Source organism: Berghia stephanieae, chromosome 7 (genome assembly GCF_034508935.2).
Source record: "Berghia stephanieae isolate SIO BIC M18660-M18661 chromosome 7, UCSD_Bste_1.3, whole genome shotgun sequence".
Taxonomy (NCBI): domain Eukaryota; kingdom Metazoa; phylum Mollusca; class Gastropoda; order Nudibranchia; family Aeolidiidae; genus Berghia; species Berghia stephanieae.
The window spans coordinates 28,290,342-28,317,143 of NC_088366.1; the positions used below are offsets into that span (position 1 = coordinate 28,290,342).

At 35.7% G+C, this 26,802-nt stretch overlaps 2 protein-coding genes across 6 annotated transcripts; both read right to left on the reverse strand.

Annotated features, from left to right (window-relative positions):
- Window positions 1–62: 62 nt before the first annotated feature.
- On the reverse strand, window positions 63–26,614 carry LOC144976992 (NFX1-type zinc finger-containing protein 1-like). 5 transcript variants are annotated; one of them, XM_078921651.1, is made up of 5 exons: window positions 26,345–26,614; window positions 24,287–24,519; window positions 13,845–13,930; window positions 7,667–13,361; window positions 63–1,535 (listed from the first exon to the last, which is right to left on the reverse strand). In XM_078921651.1, exons 3-5 carry the CDS (start codon window positions 13,907–13,909, stop codon window positions 1,383–1,385), a joined length of 5,913 nt encoding a protein of 1,970 aa, XP_078777777.1. In that variant the 5' UTR covers window positions 13,910–13,930; window positions 24,287–24,519; window positions 26,345–26,614; the 3' UTR covers window positions 63–1,382. The 5 variants fall into 5 exon arrangements, with proteins under 5 accessions (XP_078777777.1, XP_078777779.1, XP_078777778.1 ...); XM_078921653.1 differs by lacking the exon at window positions 24,287–24,519 and having other exon boundaries at window positions 26,412–26,614; XM_078921652.1 differs by lacking the exon at window positions 24,287–24,519.
- LOC144976993 (uncharacterized) lies at window positions 4,036–7,614 on the reverse strand. Its single transcript, XM_078921655.1, has 3 exons — window positions 5,823–7,614; window positions 5,155–5,355; window positions 4,036–4,613 (listed from the first exon to the last, which is right to left on the reverse strand). Exons 1-3 carry the CDS (start codon window positions 6,010–6,012, stop codon window positions 4,261–4,263), a joined length of 744 nt encoding a protein of 247 aa, XP_078777781.1. The 5' UTR covers window positions 6,013–7,614; the 3' UTR covers window positions 4,036–4,260.
- Window positions 26,615–26,802: the final 188 nt, after the last annotated feature.

Below are 26,802 nucleotides of genomic sequence, written 5' to 3' on the forward strand. Positions count from 1 at the left end.
CTCTGCTTAAGTCCGGTTTTACCCAAGTCAAATTTTTTTTCTTGATCCCTCCCCCTTCTTCCTATATAACATAAGTAAAAAAGCCCCAACACTTCACATAAGTCAATGTCGCTTTAGTCAATGTTCTTATCACCCATGACCACAATAAAATCACGAATAAACAAGTATTTAAATTGGTTAAAAAAGTTACCAGTAAGAATTTTCATTGGTTACGAATATCTGCGAATGATTGGCGCACACTGATGTGACATAGGTGCCTGACGTCTGCGCTCAATGTACATAAGCAGTATCGAATAGCTCACATTTTACATCATCGCACTTCACGTCAAGATTTTTTTTCTTTTTCTAATCCCAGGCCATCCTTTCTAATTAGTGACCCTCTTAATTAGTATCAATTTTATCAAGAATTCAAGTAAAGTCTACAACTACAATGGCAAACAGAAGGTTGACAACCCTATCACTGAAAAGAAAGATCCAGCTGATTGATGCCGTTGAAAACTTTGGCAAGCCACAGAAAATTATCACAATCACAATGGAATTTGGCATACCAGCCAATTCAGTCTCGATGACTTACAAGAAGCATGACCACTACAGGGACTTGTACTTCTCTGGTCAATTCGATGCGACAAAGCAACGTCAGCAAAAAGCATAACATGAAGGACCATACATATTTTAGATTGACTTGCTTTGTTCACAAGCCTTTTTTGCTCATTTGGTTATACTCCCGTTATGTTGATTTTCGGATAAGTTGATTTTTTTTCCTGTTCCTTCTTATCCGGAGTCTACTGTATGTTGATTGTATAGTGACCAAGAAAATGTAAATATAAAACATATTTGCATAGTGTGTACCGGTATCTGATCTTTGATGCTCAGAGCCACATTGTTGAGCAATAAGATTTTCTTAGCTTATAACAGGCAATATTTTGCACATTGCTGAAACAGCACAATGACAAGATAAAAATAAGATAGCAAATCAATTCTCTTGAAACATGAAAGGATAAATAAAAGTACACATGAATACATTGCAAATTTAAATACCAACAACAACAAAAACATTTCTGCATTATTTTCTCTTCCCCCCCCCCCCTCTCCCCCCACAAACACTACAAATACTCTTATCCACCCAACATTTCTGATCAAAGAAGAGAATAAAGACTAGCGTCAATCTAAAGGATAGAAAGAAATTGCTATTGTTTGTTTCACGTTATAGAAACTGGGATAAACTCCGGCTTTATGGGAATAAAGGCTCTGAAAGACTATTACATATCATCAGTGCTGTTTGTTCTGGAAAGGAAGGGGTGCCTGCACAATTCCAATAAAGACAGTTACATGAAGGGGAAAACAAGGCAGTCTGTGGGGGGAAAAAAGTGAATCCTTCCCACTTAAGCTACATCAGGATCATGATCGTCATTAGATAGTTCAGCATCCTCTTCATCAGATAGCTCTGGCAACTCTTCGCTGAGTTCACTGGATGACAATTCATCATCTACAGGGGTTGGTAAAATATTTTCGCCCTCCAAAATTTCATACAGTTCCTGAAAAGAAATAAAATAAATATTATTCTTTGATTTGTTTGCATCAAAAGAGAGAGAGAGAGAGAGAGAGAGAGAGAGAGAGAGAGAGAGAGAGAGAGAGAGAGAGAGAGAGAGAGAGGGAGAGAGAGAGAGAGAGAGAGAGAGAGAGAGAGAGAGAGAGAGAGAGAGAGAGAGAGAGAGAGAGAGAGAGTTTATAGGGAAGTTCAAAGCTGACACACTTAGGTCATAAGCACCAACTAAAATAAAACACAAAGGAGGCTAATTCATTGAATAAGTACAATTACATGCATGAATCTAGCCTGTAACAAGAATTCTATTTTCCTTAGTGCTGACTTTTTAGAATCAAATTGACAGGTTAATAGTGAAATAAAGGGAATATAATTTGTTTCCCCCCAAAACTTGATTTTTTTTTCTTAAATAAATCAGTCAGTTCTTTTTAAAGCTTAACTCAAATTGGGAAGTCACTTATGGACAGTCTTCGGAAATTGGATTAGTGCAACACCCAAAGTTTATAGAAAAAAAAACATTTTAAATGTCCTATACCCTTAAATTCTACTTGGAATCTTTTTGCATTGTTTGATAACCAATCAAAATTGAATTTTGCTACTATTCCCGATTGAACATTTATTTCTTTTTGATCAAAATTAGAAAGACAGTTTTTGTGGTGGAAATATATTATTAAGTAGTAAATAAATTAAAGCCATAGATCCTTAAAATGTGTTTAACTGTAAAATATGTGAAGAAGAACGAGGGATGACCTTTTATAGTTGCACAAAATTGTCCATAGTTTTGATCAAATTGACCACAATACACATTTTAAGTATTCCCATGTAATATTAACCTGGGGAGACGTATACACAATTTTTAGAACACATTCTTCTACAATTATTCGGCAATTTTTTTTATTGTAAGGAATAGTTTGAAATTTATAACCAAAGACAGCAAAATTATATATCGATGTGTAGCTCCATAACTGAAATATGAATTTGATTAATAAGTTTTTTAAATTGATATAATATTTTTGATTGCTTATGATGTAAATGATGATCAATCATATCTGGGAATTTTTGACCTGAACCTTTCTTTCTTTTTTTTTTTTTTCTTCACAGGGTGTTTAAAGACCTTTGACCAAAGCAACCCTTATTATGATATATTGTGTTAATTGCGCGCAGATCTCTCATATTATCTTTAACTATTTCAAAAATTATTACATGAGCTGTAAAATATCATTTGAACATTCTTTGTTTTAGGGTCAGATTATGTTAACTCCTTAAGTGAATAGATTATGCAATGTAAAATTTGTAATGAATATTTTCATTGTGGTTGTACAGCTTTCTGGTAAGTGACGTAACACTCAGCTTACCTGCTGAAGTTAGAAAAGGTTGAGCCTAGTCGTGGGCAGCATAAAGCTGAGTCCTTGGAAAAGGCTTTTTACTCACAATTTCTCATCAAAACCACTAGCAAAATAAAAAAACCCAGCCAAAACAGCGTTGTTAGTGTAAAAAAGAAATTATAATAGTGCCTTAAGGGCTGAACATTTTGTCATACAGGTGTTGCAGTTGACTTGGTACTCCTTGTAAAAAACACATTAAGTGGATATTGTGCTATATAAAATCTTATCTGTTGTTTCTATTTACTGTTTGCTAAAAAAGTAATATAACAAATGTATTCACAATATATTAAATATACATTTTTAGTGCGTTGTCTCATTCCAGGGCAGGGCTGCCTACCCCAGATTTCAAACTTCAGGAACACTTTACGCGGAAATTTTTTTCCACGCGAGGAATGCAAGCACCAACTCATGCAAAGCTTGGTAAACAGATTGGTTTACTAACAATATTGACACTTTTTAAAGATAAAAATTTACTCACCAAAATATTTACAGCTACCGTATATTTACATATATACATAAACTTAGAAAGAGGGTGGAGGATTTAAGCCTGAAGAGACCTGTAATAGGCACTCTTCAAACTCTTCAAATCCTTTTTGGAGTAGCTCCTCCCTAGTGCATCCCCAGGTCTAGACTTGGCCACAACCAGAGCCTCAAGTGTTTGTTGAGACATGCTGCCTCTGAAGTCTGTCTTGTTTTTTCTAACAACAGAGAAAATTCTCTCACAATGAGCAGAAGAATGAGGAATGGTGAGGAGAGAAAGCATTATCCTAGGCAGGTGGTTAAAAATGAATTTACTATCTTCCTTGAGAAGGCCGACTTGGTGCCAGTAAGTGTCTGCTCTGTCTGTTTGTATGTGTGATGTGTCTGTGCATTGGTATGTTGAAAATTCTTTCTGTATGTCTGTAAATGTTGCATTGCTAATCAGTTGAGGGAATTTTTTGAGGAAGAAGAGCATGTCTGTAAATGTGGTGTTGTTCTGCTGAGCAGGATCCGCGATACTGATGTGTTTGAGAAGTGGATCAGTGAGGGGCAGTTTTTTTTCATGTAGGAGCATGCAGCCTGATAAAACTTGATGACATCTTTGTAAAACGTTTTACCCTCTCTGGTTTGAGAGTTCCTTCAAAGACCAGCTGGAGAGCTTCGTCACCAATGATAACATCAGAAGACTGCTTGGTGTTATGAGGTGAGAGAAAATCAACGTCCAAAATGTCAACCTCCTTGATGGCAGATGGCTTGACAAAATTGATCAAGGTGTCTTTATACAATTTCCTTAACTTTGCCTGCAATTCCTGAATCATGGGTTTGTCACATTGGAGTTCAGTGTTGATTGATTCAAACTGCTTCACAGCATGAGAAAGAAACAAACATACAGTAAAGCTTGTTTGTGGTGGAACTGAAGATGTTTTTTAGATCCCTGACCTTCTTTTTCGTGTTACATCCCTCCTTCATGCCTTTCTCCTCCTCCCTAAAAAAAGCATAGAGGGCATCCCAACTACTGATGAGCCTAGGAAGGCACATTCCAATGCTCAGCCATCTGGTAGCCACATGCTTCAGTATCTTTGTTTCCTGAATATGATGGAACAGTTGACAGCATTTCAGATCAGACTGCCTCTTGCTGCTCTTATCCAAGTAGTAGAAAACATCAATAAGAAGCTGGCTGGGACTGAAGGGCAAGGAAGCAGCACCTAATAGACAAAACAGATTAAGAGGGGTCATAATCATCTGAATGGGTAGCAGTACAATTAAAATCTGTAAGGTAAAACAAAAAACTTATAGACAACTAAATGAAAAATAAAGTTTTGTATGTTGCCCATAACATTAATATAAATAATTGTGTTGCTAATCTGTCTGCAACCATGATCCCTTCCCCACTCATACTCACAACATTGGAAAGTACAATGCATTTGAGGCAATAAATCCAAGTTTTGAAATTTGAATTTTTTAAAAATCAAAGACAACTTCGTGGTATAAGTAGAATTAATCAGTTTGGTCTTTAAAAAATTATATATATATATATATATATATATATATATATATATATATATATATATATATATATATATATATAATATAGAGAGAGAGAGAGAGAGAGAGAGAGAGAGAGAGAGAGAGAGAGAGAGAGAGAGAGAGAGAGAGAGATAAAATTAAAAGGAGCAGAGTAAAGCCTTATAAACCATTCGAAGTGGACCTAAATTATTGGATATCAAACTGTCACAAAATACTCACCTTTTTCAGCAGCAATGTGAATTAAATGGCACACACATCCAGACAAATACAATTCCTGATGCTTTTTCAGCATGCAGCCATACAGCCCAGATTCCTTGCCCACCATGACGTTGGCATTGTCACTCCCAAGAGCCAGACAGTTCTCCCAAGGAATTGAATGAACACCAAACTCAGCCTCAATCAAGCCAAAGATTCTAGCACCTGAAATTGTTAAATCAAACAAATAAAAATGAGTGACCTTGATATAAAACGTTATATAACTATAACAATTACGGGATGTCTACACCTATTAAGAGAGCACTCCTTTGTAGGTAAAAAAATAGAACAATTCATAACAGCATCAATAGCCTCATTATCTACCTGTAACATATTTCCAAAAGCCTCCAATTTACAATTTAATTAATAAAAATAAAAATGAATATAATAATAATAATAATAATAATAATAATAATAATGATAATAATAATAATAATGAAAATAATAATAATAATAATAATAATAATAATAATGATAATAATAACAATAATAATAAGTCAGACATATTTTAAACACATCCCACAATACTATTTATAATATTTATAGTATAGGATATGAATAAAACCAATAGAAATAGGAATTTTATTATTAATTTATATTTTGAAAATATTATTTTTTTAAATTAGACTCACCTGTAGCAGATCCATCGATAGCAGGAACTGACAGTGCATCCGATCGTACTTCCATTATGTCAGGGTTGAAAGTTCTAACTACCAGTGGAAAAAGTTTTTCACCACCTCTATCGTTACTGCCGTCCGTTGAGATGGTAAAACATTGTGTTTTCAATCGTTCAACCAAACTGTCCACAGTGAGCGCTGACATTTCTTTAGCTATAGCAGTGCCTTTACTACGACCACACTGAAAGGATTTTTGCAATCTTGGAGTCAGGGAACATTGATTTTACCCCTTTACTTAGCTTATCAAGTGATGCCATGGGAAGATGTAAATCAATTACAATATCCACCATTTTTGCCTCTGCACTTATCACTTGCATGTCAAAGTCGGTCACATTTCCACTTGGTGCTTTATTGAAAAATCCAGAAATCAAAGTGTTTGACTTTACTTTTTTCTTCAAATCACAATTTTTAATATGGCGTGCGCCTTCAACATGTCTCCTCACATCATCAACTCCACCGTGTTTAATTCCGAATGCAGAATTACAAACTTCACAAAATACGCGAGAATCGTCACTGCTCACTGGTTTAATAAAATTATATTTCTCCGTGTATTCCTCGCGGTAACATTGAAATCGTCTTTTTGAAGAAGATTCTTCAGTGGAAGTAATTTTCCTTTTTCCAATGGTAGACATTCTTGTTGATCAAGTTTACTTTTAAAAATTAGAGATATAAGACGAACGGGATAGTTGTATTTAAATGTTGAAGCCGCGACCAACGTGAATCACAAAGACGAAATGAAAATGGGAAGTGACCGGAAAATAGTAATGAACGTCGATAACAAAACAAAAATAACTAAATTATTTCATTTTTTTACACCAAAAGAGCTAAGTTGATATTTTATTCAAAGTTTGAGGCAAGAAACTTGGCTCTGATTGATTGGTGCCAAAAAGTCCAATCTGGCAATACGTCGTCAAAGTCGTATTTCGAAATAATGTTTATTAAAGCATCCGCAATCGGAGAAAATAAAATTCGCATTTTACTTCCGGAACAAAAAAATTAACATCCGTATTTTCCGGAACAGCGCTGCATTTTTTCAAATTTCCGTAACAATTCCGGAAATTCCGTAACGGTAGGCAGCTATGCCAGGGCATACTAGAAATTCAAGGAGACAACAGATATATATTTAAAAAGTCAGCTTTGAAAAAGCAAAATACTGAAAAGATGAGCTCAAATGGCTATACAAAGAGTCCTAAGCCAAAGCAACACTGAACATGAAAGATGACTTATGTAGCTGCTATATTATAATAATTTATTATAAATAGGGAGAATGATATTACCTTGAGGGATTTATTTTAAACTTGAGTCAGGTGAGAAATTGTGAGTAATGATCTTCATCCAAGGACTCAACTTTGTGCTACTATTACCCAAAAACATAAATGCTCGGAACATTTAATTTCAATAGGCATAACTCCTCTCCCCTCCCTACCCATCCTCTTTAGAAAATGATTCTGTCTCAACAACTCTCAGCAGGTGGAACCTTCACATGTTATAAAACTGGGACTGTGGTCTTTACAGACCTCTCTGTTAATCAGGCATAAAAGTACTTAGTGTCTTATCCAAAAGCGGATCATGCAATTATTACTATTCATTTAATGCTAAAGAAAACGGTATTGGCTCAATGGCCCTCAAAGCTGGAGAGGACTAATACTTTCTCTCCAACCCACCTCCACAAAGAAAACCCCCAAAACATACACCTGAACCAAACACATACGACAAACACACACACACACACACACACACACACACACACACACACACACACACAGAACACCAAAAATAATAATAAAACCATCGCATACCATGTGATTTGGCTTGCTCAAAATTCTCTTGGCAATTGACGACTTGCTCACAAGGCTCTCTATGTCTACATTAAATTCATTCACTTTATCTGATGACAGCAGACTTTTGTATATATCATCCAAGAAAATTTCAGACTCCTCCTTAACTTGCAATGTAAGCTTTTGGGGTAAATCGCGTTTCAGTAAAAATTTGAATTGATCCTTCACACAGTCAGAAATTTCGAAATCAGAATTTTCCATCAGCTTCTTGAATGACACAACACGTTCTATTATCAGAAGGCGATGAAGCTCCATTGTCATTTCCTCCTCATACTGATGAGTAATTCCAGTTTGACACGACTTCATGGACTCTTTCCACTTCTCAGCATTGAAAGGCATTTCAGCATTAAATTCCTTGTGAATTTCATGAATCACATACAAAATGAATGCATACCTTGAAAGTAGTCTAAGAGCATCAGCATGGGATTTTCTGATAGTTTTGTCTATGTGTTTTCTGTAGTGATCAAGATCAAATGGACAGAAGCTGTTGACAACATCTAATGAAAAGTGAAGATTCTCTATGGTTTCTTCTGACACATTACTTAGTTGTTCAAGCTGGTGTTTTCTGTTTTCTCTTTTAAATGATCGAGCTTTATTTAAAGACTCATAACGATTTATTCCTTGAATTGTATTTGGACAACGAGGACAGCGAATATAGCTGGTACCTTCAGGATCAAAGTTAGCTACATATTTGTCGAGCTGATCCATGGTAAAAACGTGATTACAATTTGGAATTTTCATAAAAAGTTTCTCCTTGTCAGGCTCAAAATTTTTAACTCTTTCTGCATCAGCAAACGCAGTCTTACCAGGTTTAGACTTGTTAAAATCAATTATAAAAAAATCCTTTTTATCACAATTGAAGCACACACAGTTTTCACCACATATTGAATTGCAGATGTGTTTACATTTTGCCATCTGTTTACAGCGTTGGCTACATGCCAATTGTTTGCACTCATCCCCACATCTCTCATTACACTGTCTATGCTTACACAAGAAAGCACAATTCTCCATGCATACATCACAGATTTCTCCACAATAACTTTTTGTACATGTATCATGTCTACATTTGGTGGGGCATCTCATCTTACAAGACTCACATGGCATACTACATCTACTTTGGCATTGATGACCACAAGGAAGTGCCATTTTACAATTTGCTTGGCACGGTTTGTGAACACGTTTTGTCAGACAACCACCACAAGTTCCCTTACAGTAATCCCCACAACTTAATTTTTCTCTGCACTTCGCTGGGCAAGGGCTGATTTTTGTGTCTGTACAGCAAGGGACTAAACTTTTATCGTAACATGGGTGCCATGTTTTCTCCACCAATTCTTCACAATCTCTATGTTCACCAGTTCTCCTACATTCACCACACAGTCCTTGACATGGATGGTTGCATGGCAGCAATTGTTTACAAGGCTGTTTACAAACTCCATCAGTGGCATCAAGATAACACTGAATGAAATCCTTATGTCCACATTGGGGCATCCTCTTTTCTACCAATATTTCACACAGCCCACATTCCTCATAACATCTCTTTGGACAAGGGTGTCCTTTGTCGCAATTTTTATTACAATTTTCTCCACACAGATATTCATTGTGTTTTGGGTCTGATACATGGCACATTCTAGTACAAGTATGGCCACAAAATAGTTCGTAACCACAAACCTGGTCACAACCTCCTTCTGGTACTTTAGAAGTAAAGTCTCCTTCATGTTGGACAAAAGTTTCATGGTGGGCATGATTCATACATACCAGTTTTAGTGCTACCCCAAGCTCATTGTTTTTTCTTGCCTTCCCCAAAATCCTCTGCCAAAGTTTACTCTTCTCTTCTAATAGACGCATGTTTCCAATCACAAATAAGCCTTGCCTTGCTCGAGACAGAGCAACACAAATACGATTGCTAATTTTCAGGAAGCCGACATCCTGTTCAAGATTGCTCCTTACAAGAGACAACAGTACAATATCGTTTTCTTCCCCTTGATAGTTGTCGATGGATGTCACTCGAACAGACCTGTACAAATCTTCCTCAGGCTCCATACACTCTCTCAAAATGGAAACCTGGCCACTATATGCAGCTAGGATTGTTATTTGCCATGCATGATAGCCTTGCTGCAGAAAGTATCTGCACAATTTTGTCAGAAATTTAGCTTCATGAACATTTTCTTTGCTTTTTGATTCTACCACACTGCTTTCTCTGAAATTATGAGAGATGAAAAAGACATTGGATCCGACCCCTCTCACATTGTCATACTTTGAAACAGATGGATGGTCTCTAAGTTTTGGGTAAATACTCAACAAGTATTTGGAAATCTGTGGACTCATTCTGTGTTGTACTTGGAGAGTTACAAGCTTAACATGGTTTTTGACAAGTCTTTCAAACAATGAAATCTCCAAGCCATAATCTACAGCCAAGCTATGTACTGTTGGATTTGGTCTTAGCTGTTGGTGATCACCAATAAGAATCAAGTGTTTACAGTCTTCATTCAAGGTAGTTACAATGTGAGCTTCCAAAACTTCAGCTGCTTCTTCAACAATGATGATTTGAGGCTTAACTTTTTTCAGAACTGCTCGATACCTGGCTGCTCCGGTTGTTGTCATCCCTATGACTCTCCCCTTTCTTAGAATGGCCACATCCTTTTCGGAAAGGGCTGTCCTCTTCAATCTCAGGAAGTTATTATATACATCGGTAAGTTCAATGATTTCCTGTGCAATGTTTCTTTTCTTGTTTGAAACCCAAAACTTGTAAAGGCTGTACCTCTTAGGTAGAGAGAGGCCCCATACATCTTCTATTTTGTCTGCTTCATCCTTGGTTAAAGGCCTTGCTTTTTCTATCAACTTGAATACTTGTGAGTAATTCATTGGTTTGGAAGTTTGCCAACCATCTGTCTCAACCTCATTGCCTTCATCGTCTTCCTCTGATATCTGAATATGAAGCATTTTAGCCCTTTCTAACAGTGTGATCTCTCTCCTCTCAGACTCCTTGTAATCCACAGCCAGATCTTTGAATTCCTTAATTCTCCTACTTGCCTCACTGCCATTTACAGAAAAATCATCATCACTTTCCTCATTATCATCATCATCACTGTCATAGTCTTGAAACCCCAACATATCTTCATCATTCATATCATCATCTATGATGACACGATCTTGATACTCTTTTCGGTCTGGCCGAAAATTGAAATTATTTGATGGACTTCTCTTTGAGGTGTCAGATTTACTCATTTTCTCAATTTCATTCATCATCTCTTCAACTTTTTTGAAGGATCCTAAAAGCCATGTTTTAATAAAAGAATCATGGACATTCTTGCATTCTTGCTCAACACAAAGTTTGATTTTATCAAAGATCTTTTCATTGCTCATGAATGGGAGGAGGTCTTCATCTGGAAGAATATCCTTGCCAACATTATCTAGTGCATCCATAAGTTTTTCAATCGGTTGGTGATTTTTCTTAGAAACAGTACTCTCCAACAATTTAGTGAGAGTTTCCTGTTTTTCTGACCGAAAATTTTCCATCCAGCCTCTGTAAATTTTGACTCTGATCTCAAACTTTACTCGCACATTTGTGCAACTCAATAAATAGCTGTCAGGCAATATTTCCCCACTCGTGGACAAAATCAATTGAATCAAGTGTTTTTCAGCAGCTGTTGTCAAATGGTTCTCGATACTTGCATTGGAGGCTTTGAGCCATATATTCATTTCTTTACCATTTCCTCCACCTCTTGATGAGTCGGTCAGTGATGAATATTGTTGAGGAGTCATTTCCTCTTGTAAACTGCTAGCATTTTGTACATTGGTATCTAAATTCACAGACTCATGCCAATGTTTTCTTATGATAAAGCTAACCTTTTTCAGTCTTTTACGGCATTCTCTCAGTTTTATGTTAATCGATCGTTTCAATCGTTTGTCCATTCTTGGATTTTTACGCAACTCCTTCAAGTTGAGTTCTGTAAGTTTCTCACTAGAGCTTCTTCCGCCAACACGAATGATGCCACCATTACAAAACTCTAAAATTCCCTCTAAAAACTGATCCAGTGCATGATTTGTGTAACAAACAACCAATATAGGAGGAGTTTGAACTTTTCGTCCAACAGGGCGATTATTCAAGAGCAACTCCATGATGTGTAGCCCAACATAGGTTTTACCAGTTCCTGGAGGTCCTTGGATAATGGCAAGTTCATTGGTGAGGGCAAGCTTTACTGCTTCTAACTGGGCAGCGTTGAGTAATGTATCTTCATAGGATGGCCAAGCTGAAGGATTTAAAATTTTCACATGCTTTTTTTCATCTTCAGCCATGATACAACTGATATCATACTGTGTATTTGCTGTTACATATTGGGGAGGATCAGGCTCTGGATTACAATATAAAATGCAATCCTCCAAAGGTAGTATTGATACTTCTTGCAAACCTTCCAACACATGCTTGTAAGATTCAAAATAGGAAACAGTTTCAGCAATTACAAAGGAATCCTTTTCTGACGAGGTCAGAACTTGTTCCAAATTGCTTTGAAAGATGACTTCAAGTAATCCTTGCTTAAGAGTTTCAACATCTCTGTTGATTACAGTAGCAAACATTACAGTCTCAAAATTGTCCTTAGAAAAACAAAGGAGAGAACCAAATAAGAACCTCTTTGAAAACTCCCATTTGATTTCACCGAGTGCTTTTTGGTCAAACTTAATCATAAAGTGAAGACCATCAAAATCATTTATCTTCAACTTAACGAGTTGGACATTTAAATAAAATCTCAGATCCTCACTTTGAATATGGCCTTCATCATTATAAAGTTTGTAGGCTTTTATACCATCCCTCAGTGGACTTAGATAATCCTCTCTAAGAAGTCGGAAATGAACATCCGTGTAATGTGATAGATCTCTGTAGGGACCACTTGTTTTATTTGCCCTAAGAAATGGAACAGTTGAAAGTTGTAGCTCATCAATTTCTGGAAAAATGGACTTTTCTTTAAAATCATCTGGTGGTGACTCTTCATCTCTTGTTGGAATTGCCTTTTCCCTTATTTTCCGTAAACTTAAATCAGTATGTTCTAATCCTTCTGCCAAGGGTATTGGGCATGATTTTATCTTGAGTTGACAACATTGATTGTTCAAGTCATTCCCATCAGAAAAAAGATTCATTCTTCTTCCGAAATCTTCAATTTTGCAAATGCAAATATAACATTTGTTTGAGCAGTCTGAAAATCTGATGGCAATATAATCCAATATATCAAAAAATGCTCTCACACATTTATAAGCCACTGACAATATGTGCGGATTTTCATGAATTTTTGTCAGAAATTTGGGAATGTGAATATCCACAAAATTTGAATGAGCTACATGTTCCATGATTCGACTTGATGCTTTATTTTTTTTAAGGGCAACTTTTTGAAATGAAAGAGCCAAAAAGTGAACCCAATCACAGGTTAATTCCTCTTTGGATAAAACGTTTCTTATTGCATCCATTTTTGCTGTCATAGCATCTATTAGTATGTCAGGATTGGGTATGGTAGCCCATTCAGTCAAAGTTTTAAAATCAATTGTAGGTTTCGAGGAATCGTTCATTTTGTTTCCGATTCCATATTGTTGAGTAAATGTTGTATTCATTAACAATCCAGGTTTCAAAGGGAACTGACCATTCCAGTTAATGTCAGGATTCCTTCTCCTGAAAAAAAAAGTAAACACCGAAGAAAGTATTCATTAAATAAATCTTACTCAATTTCAAATTTCTTAAATTTCAAGTAAAAGACACATATGACGATGTTCTTTTCAATTAGTCTATTTCTTTTCATTTTATTTCATTTTTGTATTTTTTCCCTAGCTAATGCAATATAGTTAAAAACTGAGGAATTAGAAGAAAAATAAAATTTGAAGAGCTATTGTAAGCATTTCATCTGAATCAACATTAAAGTGTCACGAGTTTCTAAAAGATTGAAAATAACTGATATTGTATTGTTTTCGTATCGTATTGTTTAAGAGCTAATAGGTTCTAAAAACCTTTAAAAGCTCTGTGTAACTTTTATGCATAGATACAATTTATCAATTATATAAATAGTATTCAATTTCAATTAATTGATAATATTGAGAATTAAATATCTACTACATAAATAAGTGTCATATCATAAAACAGATTCTTTTTAAATCTCACCAGTTATCTCTTGGGACGAATCCTGCTCCCTCCTCAACACTTGAATCTGAGTCCGAGTCATCCATGGTATTCTGGTTATCAAACACCTGAAATAGCAAGGAAATAAAATGTCTTGAGTCAGGTCACTGCAGAAATGTCAACTCTTGCAGAATTGTGAGAAAACATAATTAAAAAACAAAAACAATCTGATGTTTCATGTTTTTTAATTCAGCAGCTGTATATAAGTTCAGCACTCATATTTCTGCTGATTGATAAGGACATACAAAAAGCTTGATCATTGGTAATGATAATGTATTTTTTCCTCTATCAAAAGTAAAAGAGGGATATAAAATTCTGGGGGGCACTTTACACTTTGCACCAGAACAGTTAATTGCTAGAACCAGTATTGTTAAACAAGCACATTTATAACAACACAAAAATCAAGATTTTCAACAATGATGTGAGGGCAGTCTTATTGTATGGGACAAAAACAAGGGTAAAAAAATGGCCTTGAACTGCAGGTAATCATAAACTCTTGTCTCCAACTGATTTTGAAAATTAGATGGATAAAGAGAGTAAATAAAGGTCTTAAATGACATCTTATGGGAATGATGTAAACAATGCCTATGACAACCTCAAGACAATCAAGATACTGGAAATGAGTTTGGGCAGATTTTGAGAAGAGAAGATGGCAACATCACAAAGAAAGCACTGGAACGGAACTCACAAGACCATCGTACAAGAGGTTATGCACCAACAACCTGGTGGCATACGTTGTACAATGACCTGAAGACCATCAAAATGACATGGGATGAAGTCAAAAAAGGTGGCTCAAAACCGTCTCAGGTGGAGATCTGTGGTGGAAGTATGTAAGTAACAAACACACACACACACACACACACACACACACACACACACACACACACACACACACACACAAACATATATACGAGGGTGGGCTGATATATAAGTACCGTTTGCCATAAATCAAAACATGTTTTAGGTAAAATCATGAAACTTCACACACATACTTGTAAAGTGGTATTTAAGGTGGAGATTTGATTTAAAAAATTAAGTGATAATTCTCCAACCACTCGAGCGTTTCATATAGGCAGTTTCTACACCCATAGAATCGCCCTATTAATTTAGTTTAATGTAACAGAGGTCTCCAAATCCTATAATTTCCCGATTACATAATAAATGATAATCATAAACTGCAATAATAACTGGCTCATGTAGCTGTCTAAGAAATATAACCTTCACAATAAAAAAGTAATGAATAAAAAAAAACAAAAAACTGTTCCAGTTCCACTTATATTTGAAGATATTATGTTCGTCTGATTTATTCTGTTTTATAAGTATTAATGTATGTATTTACATATCTTTGTTTTAGGACTTCATTGAGCACTTAAACATAGCCACAGCGTTTATTTTTGCAAAGAGCTTAACTTGTGAAAGCCGAGGTTCTTAGCTGATCTGGCCGTCTCTCTGGTCTTTAATGTTGTGTGCCAGGCTGATGCAATGAAGTCAGGCTGGAATTGCTCTTCATATTCCAGCATATGAAGGGATTGATATGATAAATATCTACATGGTGTCAGATTTCTCCGTGTTATATTTCCTTGGCCAGTCTGCAGGGATTATGTGCCCTCAGACAGTGATACTTTCAGTAAATATTGTACATTATATTTAATAGTAATGAAGTCCTAAGCTTATGATAAGGATAATGTTTGGTTCAAGTTCAAGGCTAGTCCAAAGTCAGACCTTGTAAACAGGTTCAAGTGGTACAAATGGCTAAACAAGCCTAATAATATTATAGTAAAATAGTCTACTGCTGAGTGAGCGTTAACAATTAAAACATTAATAAAAAAATCCGAAAAAAAATCCCCTTTATTAATCCGATAGGACCGGACCTCATTTAAATATTATACTACCTTTATCTCTTGCCCCCCCCCCCCCTCCCCAACTCCCCTGGCCATCCATCGTCTTTTCCTTAATTTACATACCAGTATCATTACTACGACGACGACTACTACTACTAAAAGTACTTCTGTTGCTTCTGCTGCTGCCACTGCCACTAATGATTATACTAATACCTACATCACTTATATTTTGTCTTTATTTCCAATTTCATTGCATTTATTTTCCAAAAATAGTCTACACTTTATTTTATTTCACTTTCTATACTGCATTACACAGTTCCTCCCCACCTCCCCTCTTTTGACTTAATAAATTGTGCGCCTTTTATAAATATCTATTGTTCTATTTTAATTTGTGCTTCCTTAAAAAGGAGCATACTATTTCCTGCTCATCAAAATTTTTTGTTTATTCATCATAACAATGCCACTACCACATTATCTCATTCGTCTGTAGTGTTTCATTCATCCTGTTTTGTTGATAAAGGGGAAACCTGAAACGACCATTTTATCTGTTTTCGTATATTAAATTGAAGCTTAAATTCAATTTCACATGGTTATTTATTCATCCCAGAGGGGAAATTTATCTTTAGGGTCTATTCCAAGAGAAGACTGGAATAACCCAGTCATTAGCCGCAGTGCAGTGCCGCAAACTGAGGTGACTTGCTCAAGGCCACACAACACAGCAGGTATTCAAACTTGGCATCTTTCAGGTATGAAGGAAAGACTATACTGCTGAGCCACACTGCCCCTAAGTATAGACTCATGAACAAATGATGCTAGCGCCCAGCTAGCACGAAGTAAACAAATTATAGTTATACCGGCCTTGGGAACTTTACAAGACTGCACTAGTCTAAACAATGATATTGTAATGTATGATCAAAACACATTTATCAAGAGTCATAATGATAAAATACATATCAAAGTCATAATAATACAATCATTGGGTACAGGAAGAGTAGGCAAAAAATGTTGTTGATACATAGTCTGTAGCTCTGTAAGAAAGGAATTAAATTATTGTTTTAGCTCACCCCTTTTTAAAAATATACACCATTGAATGGAATAAAAGACAAAGTCCTTTCTGGTAAGGTAGATCTTTTGTGAGAGAATGATTTGTTCACGGTACATAATTTATAAGGTTCAAGCGAGCCTTTCGACTCCCAGGTATCTTTGTGTCAAAGATAGTGTGGGGGTGGTGGTGGGCATGTCTCCAGATGTCTAACACTTAAACAATTTCCATTGTCCGGTGCCAGGCTGAAAGTGAGCGACACGGGTGGATTAGGGTTTTCTGGCACATAAGTGTAAAGTGTCATACTCAACAGGGGAGATAATTATGTTGTCAACCCATTTAACAGATGGCTGCTACTGCTATCAACGTAAGGTACAGGTAATACCATGTTGAATTTACATCATGACAGTACCTACTCTCAAACCATATTTTTACACTCATGTGCAACAACTAATTAATATGACGTAATTTGTGTTCATAATTATAATTGAATGATGCCAGAACCTTACTAAGACAACACAGTTGATAAAATTTGTCCCAAGACAGCTAGCTTCAGAAATGCAATTGCAGAGAAAAGACATTTGTACCCAACATTTGAAATATGACAAGGAAGGAGAGACTTTTCTTTAGGAAATTGTGACTGGTGACGAACCTTACGTCCACCACTATGACCCGGAAATCAAATTGCAGTTAATGGAGTACAGGCATAAATCTTCTCCAAGCCAAAAGAAATTCAAAGTGATTGTCTATAGGAAAAAGGTCTTGATTACCATTTTTTGGGAAATAGAAGGCATAGTTCACATGGAATTTCTTGAACAAGGGTAAACAATGAACTCTAAACAATATGTTTCAACCTCAAAAATAGACTCGCACCAGTTCGAGGTGGTAGAGATTCGATATTGCAGCATGACAATGCGCGACCATACACTAGTCTCCAAATTCGGTTCAAGCTTCCAATTCTACAGCTCCCTTGCCCTGTAGCCTACTTAGTCCAGATCCTGCCCCATCTGACTATTTCTTATTCCCCCAGCTCAAGAAGTATTTGAAAGGAAACCGTTACAGCAGTGATTTTGAGGTAATGGCAGATGTTCAACAATGGTGATGAGCAAAATAACCAGGATTTTTCGTTGACGGTATGCGCCAAACTGTTCAGCATAGGCAGCTCTGTGTTGTTTGTGATGGCAATTATGTGAAAAAATAAATGGTACGATACATAGCTGAGATTCTAAGCTTTCTTTTCATGTCTTATGTTTGGATGTACTGTTGAAAACAAAAGTTATAACAAAATGGTACTTATATATCAGCCCGCCCTTGTATATATATATATACACAGTGATAGCCGGTATTTGGAATACTGCTTTATTGGAAGTCGCAATTAATTGAGCTTTTTTATATAGCATAATATCCACTAATCATGCTCAAAGTGCCTTTACAAGGGGTCCCTGGCCAACAGCAACACGTAACATGTAGGATGGAACAAATTTTTCGGACAGACACAATGGTGTTAATGGCCAGGTACTTATTTTACACTTAAGTATGGTGAGAGAATATGAGTAAAGAGCCTTTTCAAGGACTCAACTATGTGCCATGCGAGGCTCGAACCCATTTACCATCGTGACTATATACATGTAGTGTTTAATAAAATGGAAAATAAAATTTTAGATAAACAAATATATGGATGCTCTGCATTACTTATATCTATAAAAGTATACCCACTTCAAAAGATATGTCCTGTTTTGATAGATTGTTCCAATGGATGCAATATGAGGAATCGCTTAATTGGAACATCGCTTAATTGGAACTGTTTCTGCATAACCGTGCTGTTCTGATTCAGCAGCTTGCACTGTGCTATTTATACGAATGGTACTATTACATATCTGAATCAAATTCGCGATCATTTTTCATTGTTAAAATGCAATTCAATTCTTTTTGTTGATTTTTGATTTATTTGTCTAATAGTTTGCGTTAAGAGCTATCATGGATAATAATTGACTTTAGGTTTGAGAAGGGCTGCCTCTATTCTCATCCTGGGTGAGAATAGAAAAACATTCGACCTCTCATCCTGGGTGAGAATAGAGGTTGAGGCACCTTCTCGCTATTCTCACCCCTGTATTAACCAACAGGTAGGGTAGCCTAGCCGCCGCCCTTTCTCGCTATTCTCAACCCCTGTATTAACCAACAGGTAGGGTTAGCTTAGTCGCCCCACCTCCCCCTTCTCAATATTCTCACCTGATCATCATCATCTCTCTCGTAACTGCTTTTAGTGGTACAGTACAGGATGTAAGGAGGGTGAACATATATTTCCACCTCGGTTGTTTGTGGGTCAGCCCCCACCCCCTTTCTTCCCCACCTTCCCCCATCATCAGTTTAATTCTCTCCCTACCTAGGGCAGAGCTCTGCATGCACTATTGTCTAATATTGAATGACACCAACCATGGGTGAGGCCTGAGGTCTCCATTTTTCTATCCTCCATTTCTTGTCATTTGAATGCTGACATCAACGTTTGGTTTTTTGAAGTCCAACTGTATGTCTCAGTAAAAAATAGGAACATTTAAAAAGTGAGTTTGCCCATACTACTGGTTAAATGAATCTGAGGTTGGTCTGAGATTAGTTAGTACGATAAGAGGAACTTTACTAAAGTCAATGAAGACAAAAAAAAAAAAAAAAGGCCGGCTCTATTTCTCCGAACGCTCAGGAAAATAAATTTGAACTCTATTTCTCTGAATGGTTGGCTAGCCTCCAGTAGCTGATGGGTTACGAATGCGATGTCCATGCAAAAGTAAATGCTCAAACAGAGTGGACAGAGAATTCTCACGAATCATCAAGCTAGTGTTTTTAGACATATTGACAAAGACAGATTTTATCAAAAAGTTGTGCTATCACGAATACTCCATGATGCGTTCACTTTTCAATTTCGTGCTGCACTATCAAAAAGAGAACAGAAGTAAACCTAAATAACAAAGCCAAAGTCTCAAGATGGGAACAGGCTGAAAGACAGGATATCACAAACTCAAGATAGAAGTCTAACAGAAAGTTGGGAATAAAAGACAGAGCGCCCAAGCACTGGCAAAAGAAACCAAAAAATGCAAACACATTCATCATCCACACAGACGTTCTCGCAAATAACATAACATAACATAACATATGGTTTAGGGCAAAATAGGATAAAATCCCTTGAATGCCCTTAATATTAATAGTAATGCCATAAATCTATTGATTAAAGATTACAATAATGATACACTGATAAAGATAGTATTTCAACTTAAATGTACTCATGTAATAAATGTGGTGTAAAAACAATTATCTTTAACCGTGACATGCAAAGCGCACACACACACACACACACACACACACACACACACACGCATATAGAAGATAACTATAATAATATAACAATGCATAATATATACATACAAGACTTGATTCGTCATATATAAATCTCCCATCATATAATTCCCTATCTACTAACTTATGGATACTTATGGATTGTTTCCAGCACAGGTCCTTATAGGTCCTCTTCGCCAGACTCTATTTCTTCATTGTCTTTTTGATTTAAGTTTCTTCCGGTTTTACAATCTAAAGCGCATTTATAATTGTACAAAACATTTTGGTAAGACCAAAATTTGTCTAGTCTGCTCTTGAAGCTATTTAGGGTTTTTGCATTCACAACAGAATCTTGTAAACTGTTCCATATTTTCGTTGTTCTCACAGTAAAACTGTGTTTTCTCACATCCAATCTTGGTCTTTGTGTGAGCAGTTTCTTTTTGTTACCTCTGGTGTCTTTTCTTATTGTGAAGTCTTTACTCCATTTGATAAATTCTGTCATGTCTTGGTCATATTTACCACTTGTCATCTTGTAAAGTTCTATCATGTCGCCCCTATATCTTCTGTATTTCAAGGTTGGTAAATTAAGTTTCCTCAGTCTTTCCTCGTAATCTAGTGATCCTAGTCCAGGCAACTGTTTTGTGGCCTTCCTTTGCACACCTTCAATTAGCTCGTTGTATTTCTCTATGCAAGGAAACCAAACTGAGCTTGCATAGTCTAAGTGCGATCTCACAAGCGCTTTATAGAAGGGTAAGAAAGTCTCTTTGTTTAGGTATTGGAATGTGCGTCTGATGATGGCAAACATGGAGTTGGCTTTTTTTAACTTTTTCACTGATATGTGTATCAAAAATTAATTTGTCGTCTATAGTGACTCCAATGTCCTTTTCTTCTTTAACCCGTTTCAGTGGAATACCCATCAAAGTGTATTTGAAGTTGTCTCTTGGTTCACTTTTGCTAACATGCAGGAATTTACACTTATCAGGGTGGAATTTGAGTAACCATGTATCACTCCAAGATTCGAGTTTCTTCAGGTCATCTTGCAATATATCCCTATCAGTCTCTTCTTTTATAATTTTGAATATTTTTGTGTCATCAGCAAAGAGGTAAACTGATGAGTCAACAATGTCAGGTAAGTCATTTATATATATGACAAAAAGAACTGGTCCAATGACTGATCCCTGCGGAATACCTGAAGTTACTTCCTGACAACTAGAGTATGACTGATTAATTTCTACTTGTTGTTTTCTTCCAATCAGATAGTGTTCTATCCAACTAATCATTTCTTCATCAACTTTGTATGCTCTCAATTTATTCAATAGTATTCTGTGTGGGACTGTGTCGCAGGCCTTTTGATAATCCATATACACACAATCCACTCCATGGCCTTTATCGATAGCTTCCGTCCATTCATCTAAGACTCTTATTAGTTGCAGTGATGTTGACCTTCCTGCGATAAAGCCATACTGTTTCTTAGTGAACAAGTTGTTGTTTTTGAAGTGTTCAATAATATGATTTCTTATTAGTTTCTCCATTAGTTTGCATACTACTGATGTTAAGCTTACAGGTCTGTAGTTGCTAGCTAGAGCTTTGTTCCCTTTTTTATATATAGCTCTGATTTTGGCTTCTTTCCAGTCATTTGGTACTTTCTTCATTTCCAATGATTTGTTGAAAATTATGTTTAGAGGTTTCATCAACTCATGTCTCAGTTCTTTGAGGAATCCTGGGTGTAGATTGTCCATTCCTGGTGCTTTGTCAGCTTTCAATGCTTCTAATGCACAAAGGATTTTTGATTCTGTTATCTCAAGCTGATACCATGGCTCTGTTGTCGTCCTTGTTTCAAGGTTTGGGGCAGTTTCTGTGGGTTCTTTAGTGAATACACTACTGAAATATGATCCCAAGATATTCGCCTTTTTTCCATCATCAGCCACTGTTTCAGACAATGGGTCTGTTGGGTCCATGCACAGATCTCCTATCCTTTGTTGAATTTTACTTTTGGAGTTGATATATTGCCATAGCTTTTTCGGATTGGACTTGGATTCTTTAGCTAGATTGTGTTCATAGTCTCGTCTTGCTCTACGTATTAATTTTGTCACTTTATTTCTAGTTCTGTTATATTGCTTCCTGACTTGATCATTGGTTTGATTTTGACAGACTTTCTTTGAAAGCTTACTTTTCTCTTTTATGAGACTTATAATTTCTTTATGTAGGGGTACCTTATCTCTCTTCCGGTTGAGTTTGTTTGTAGGGACATATTTGTCTTCTAAGTTTATGAGTGTTTTTTTTTAAATTGTTCCATATCACATCTATGTCCTTATGGTCTAGCATTTCCTCCCAACATTGATTATTTAGTTCCTCTCTGATTTTGACATAGTTGGCCTTTTTATAATTTTTTCTTGTTCTGTTTGGTCTCGTAATATAGTCATGTTTCATGTATATTTAAATGTTAGGACACAGTGGTCACTCTTTCCTAATGGACTGTTGTACTCTATCTCTTCTACAGCCTGCTCATCGGATGTAATAATCAAATCGAGTGTACTCGGATTGTTTGTGCCTCTTCATCTTGTTGGTTTATCTACATGTTGGAAGAGAAAAGAGTCTTGTAAAGTATTTACAAAGTTTTGCTCTTCTTTGTGACCCCCCTCCACCAGTAGATGGTCCCACACTGTATGCGGGTAGTTGAAATCTCCCATCAAAAGAAAATGGGTAAATTTCATGCTAACTGCCTCCAATATGAGGTTATGTAATTTATTATTTTCAGTTGAGTCGTCATTTGGGGAGCGGTATACAAGTCCAATCAATAAATTTTCATTAACCTTAGTTTTAATATTTACAAAAAGGTTTTCTTTAAATACTGTAGATAGTTGGATTTCTTGAGCTTTAAGGTCTTTGTGTATATATAATAAGAGTCCTCTTCCCACATTTGAGTTGATATTGGAGTGAAACATATCATAATCATTGATCCAATCCATAGTGAATTCAGCAGGCAGTATTCCTTGATTAAAATTTTTTGGCTTGACTTCTGTAATATCAATAATTTTTGGTTTGGTGTCTTCTATTCTCACCTGAAATTCATTGTTTATTTCTAAAAGAGTCTGCGTTTGTATAAAAACAATTAACATAATCAACACTATTTACAATCTTAGATGCTTTTTCCTTTATAGGTTTTCTTTTATTATTTTCCTGGCCCAAGGTGGTCCCCTTACTTTGAATTTGCAGCCTGGATGGGTTTTCTGGAGGTTTTTTGCCTCTTCGTACAGTCTTTTTTCCTTTTGTCTTTCAGGTATGGTAAGGTCGTTTGATAGTCGAACATTCTCATAATTTTTCTCTGACTTTAAATAATTCTACACCTTGAAATAATCTATAGATAAATAACCCTAAAAAAATCTTGAGAACGGAAACCGTTAGGAGAAATAAAGATCAAGTTTATTTTCCTGAGCATTTGGAGAAATAGTCACTTCGAAAAAAAAACAAACAAAAAAAAAAAAAAAAAAGGGGGGGGGGGGGTCTCTTTTTGCTGAATGCAAGGAGTTCGTTGAGTATGTTCCTCTCCTTATGTCCAGTACCACTAAAAGCAGTCTTGAGAGAGAGAGAGAGAGAGAGAGAGAGAGAGAGAGAGAGAGAGAGAGAGAGAGAGAGAGAGAGAGAGAGAGAGAGAGAGAGAGAGAGAGAGGTGATATTAACTCCTGTATACAGATACCCATATCTCAAGCCCATCCAGTCTAAATTCTAAATACATGACATGTATGTTCACCCTCCTTACGTCCAGTACCACTAAAAGCAGTCACGAGAGAGATGATGATTGGATGAGAGTAGCGAGGAGGGGCGGGGGGGGGGGGGTGAGAATAGCCAGAAGGTGCCATTACCGCTATTCTCATCCAGGATGAGAATAGCCACTCCCTTTACAGCCATACAAACATGTAGGTTTGAGATTCACACACTTTTGTTTTAAAATTATTTTTTTCTCATAAAATCAAAACAAGTCATATTCTCCATTATAACAATAATAAGAAAGACTGTAGCTTGTGTTTGGTTGTTCTGACTATATAGCAAATTATAAAGCATACTATATAACTAGATATCTAGATATAATGTATGGAGGTTGCCTCTACCTAAAAATCTTTCTCTGTAAAAAGTAGACATAGAGGTCTAGAAAACATATTCTAATTTCTTGACGTAGGCGTCAATAAACGTTTCTTAGATTAATATAGATTTCATACCTTAGTCACTCTTTTCCGTAGATGCAAAATTAGACGGAATAATTAGGATGTTGGTGATAGTGATTCCAAGAGATCCGATCAACTTCCTTGATATTTCGACTGATTTGGCTAAGAATCTAAGAAACCTTGGCGTCATAAATCGACAGTTCCGAACAAATATTTCAACTCATATTCAAATAAATCTCACAACGTCAGTCTCGAATTAATTTTATGGAATGTCTTGGTGGTTTGCACTATAGTTATTGATATAATTCATGATGTCATGTGATGAAAACAATCGAAACTGAAACCGATCCATAGCCTAACAGATCCCTCTTGCTTATAGATTATAGAATGAAAATCAAAACTACAGACTGGCTGACTGGGGACTATTTTTAGATTTTTCTTGGAAACGAATTCCGCAGAAATTCCAATTAATCTATGAAGTGAATTCAGCGATCGTATGAAATCGCACCGATTAGAAAAAAAAATTGCTAAGTATAATCTCTATTCATTTGATGTTACTCGTCGCTCATTAAAAGAAAAAAAAAAAATCAATACATTTTGAGGACAAACATTGGCAAATCAAAACTTACCAGAGATCACGCACCTAGTCCTAGCTTTGGTCGGTTTTCTCCGACGTCAACTTATTAATTGTTGAAATTCTGAAATAGAAATACTCTCAAACCAACGTACATCATAACAATCTTTAATCAGGCTCATAATTGCGCTCGGTTATCAGACCTGTTAATAATGAACGTCGGTTTTTATGTTTTATTTTTATCTTACAACTTACACTTCTTCACATAATTTAGGCTACAGTCCACAAAGCAATTTTATCTTTGTTTTATAAATCTTGCATTGTAAGTCTTTTTTTTGTTGTTTCTGTGTAGCTGCTTGGGGTGGAAATTGTAAAAAATGTGAAGTTATAAAAATAAATAGAATAATAAAGCACGCTAATCGAATGATAGGAAATGATGGATGGAACAATTTTTAAGATTTTCACAAAGATACTGCTAATGTTAAGATAAACAAAATTCAAAGAGACGAGTTCCACCCTCTGTATCAAAATAAGCCACAGGAGTAACAGACTAATACACATGAAAACCAAAAGACAAAGATATTTTAAATCATTTTTACCATCAGCAATACGAAACTTGAGGAAGATTTTTACTACATGACATTTGAAAGATAGTATATTCGCTCTAAAATCTATTTATTTATGCATGTTTACATAGTGCTATCTCTAAATTATTTATTATTTATTAATACATTCAAATACCATGCTTTATTTTTACTTTTTATCAACTGTGTTGGCTATGTGCAATCCTTCCCAATTTATTTTCAAAATTCTATTTACATTACAAAACCATTGTAAAAGTTTGTTTTTATAATTAGCCTCGTATTTCATCAATTAGTTCTCTCCAAAATCTATTTATTTATGCATGTTTACATGGTGCTATATCTACATTATTTATATATCTATACATTCAAATTTACTTTTTATCAACCTGGATTGGCTATGTTCAATCCTTCACAATCTATTTTCAAAATTCTAGTTACATTACAACTCCATTATTACAACTCTACCCTACTTTCATGTCCAATTTTTATAGCATTGCTTGTAACTGCTGTATATTTTATGTATATTTTATTTTATTTTATTATATTTGATGTTTATTTTGCTTTTAATTAGCTATGTATTTTCATCAATTAGTTCATGACAGTGTATAAATCTGTGCTACAATATAACGATGAATGATATGTAACATAATGATAATTTCCATTCAGGATCAATAAAGTATATCTTATCTTATCTTATCTTATATCCTTTTACCATCGTAGTTCTAAACCCTATGATAACGATATTTTCTCTAATTATATGCCAATTGGTAAAATGAAATGCTACAGTGGACAACTACGGACAACGTTCCGGCCAAAGATCCCTCGTCAGCAAAGAACTTTAGGTCAACTACACCAAGGACTCACTCTGTGGCAATTTACATCTCTGCAACTGCAGGCTTTTCTGCAATGACTTTCAAAGCGATCTATGCATAAAAGGAATTCAAGAGAAAACACCTTTAATTTGTTACGAGATTAGTTCCTTATTTCAAGGTTTGGGGAAAGAATTGCTGTGGAAACTCACAACTCAGAACCAAGAACAGTAGTTCCATCCAGGGTTGCCAGATTATTTTTCAACAAAATGCCAGGGGAAGACTCAAAAAATGCCAAAACACTCAAAAAAATGCCAAAGTCTGTTGACTCCCACCCCCACTAAGAAAACTACTCACTTTTGATAGACAATTTACTATCATATCCTGGTGGCTTGCGTGTTTTCTTTTCTTTTTTTTTTTTTTTTTTTTGAATTATACTTAATTTCCTGTTGGGGTAATTTTTTACCTACTGACTACTAAGTGGAGTGCTAAACCACTACACCACGGTTGGATTTTGAGAAAGAAAAAGAAATACATTAACATGGAAGGTAAATACGTAAACAATTAAATAATTATTGACAATTAAGAAAACTTACTGTTTCG

Excerpts from the sequence above, each read along its gene's own strand:
- LOC144976993 (XM_078921655.1), bottom strand. The coding sequence starts at position 6,012 with ATGTCAGCGCTCACTGTGGACAGTTTGGTTGAACGATTGAAAACACAA. Across the intron at positions 5,356-5,822 it reads TATCGATGGATCTGCTACAG|GTGCTAGAATCTTTGGCTTG; the intron begins GTGAGTCTAATT and ends TAACAATTTCAG. Across the intron at positions 4,614-5,154 it reads TCACATTGCTGCTGAAAAAG|GTGCTGCTTCCTTGCCCTTC; the intron begins GTGAGTATTTTG and ends TTTGTCTATTAG.
- LOC144976992 (XM_078921653.1), bottom strand. The coding sequence starts at position 13,909 with ATGGATGACTCGGACTCAGATTCAAGTGTTGAGGAGGGAGCAGGATTC. Across the intron at positions 13,362-13,844 it reads TTCGTCCCAAGAGATAACTG|GAGAAGGAATCCTGACATTA; the intron begins GTGAGATTTAAA and ends TTTTTTTTTCAG. Across the intron at positions 1,536-7,666 it reads TGAGCAAGCCAAATCACATG|GAACTGTATGAAATTTTGGA; the intron begins GTATGCGATGGT and ends ATTTCTTTTCAG.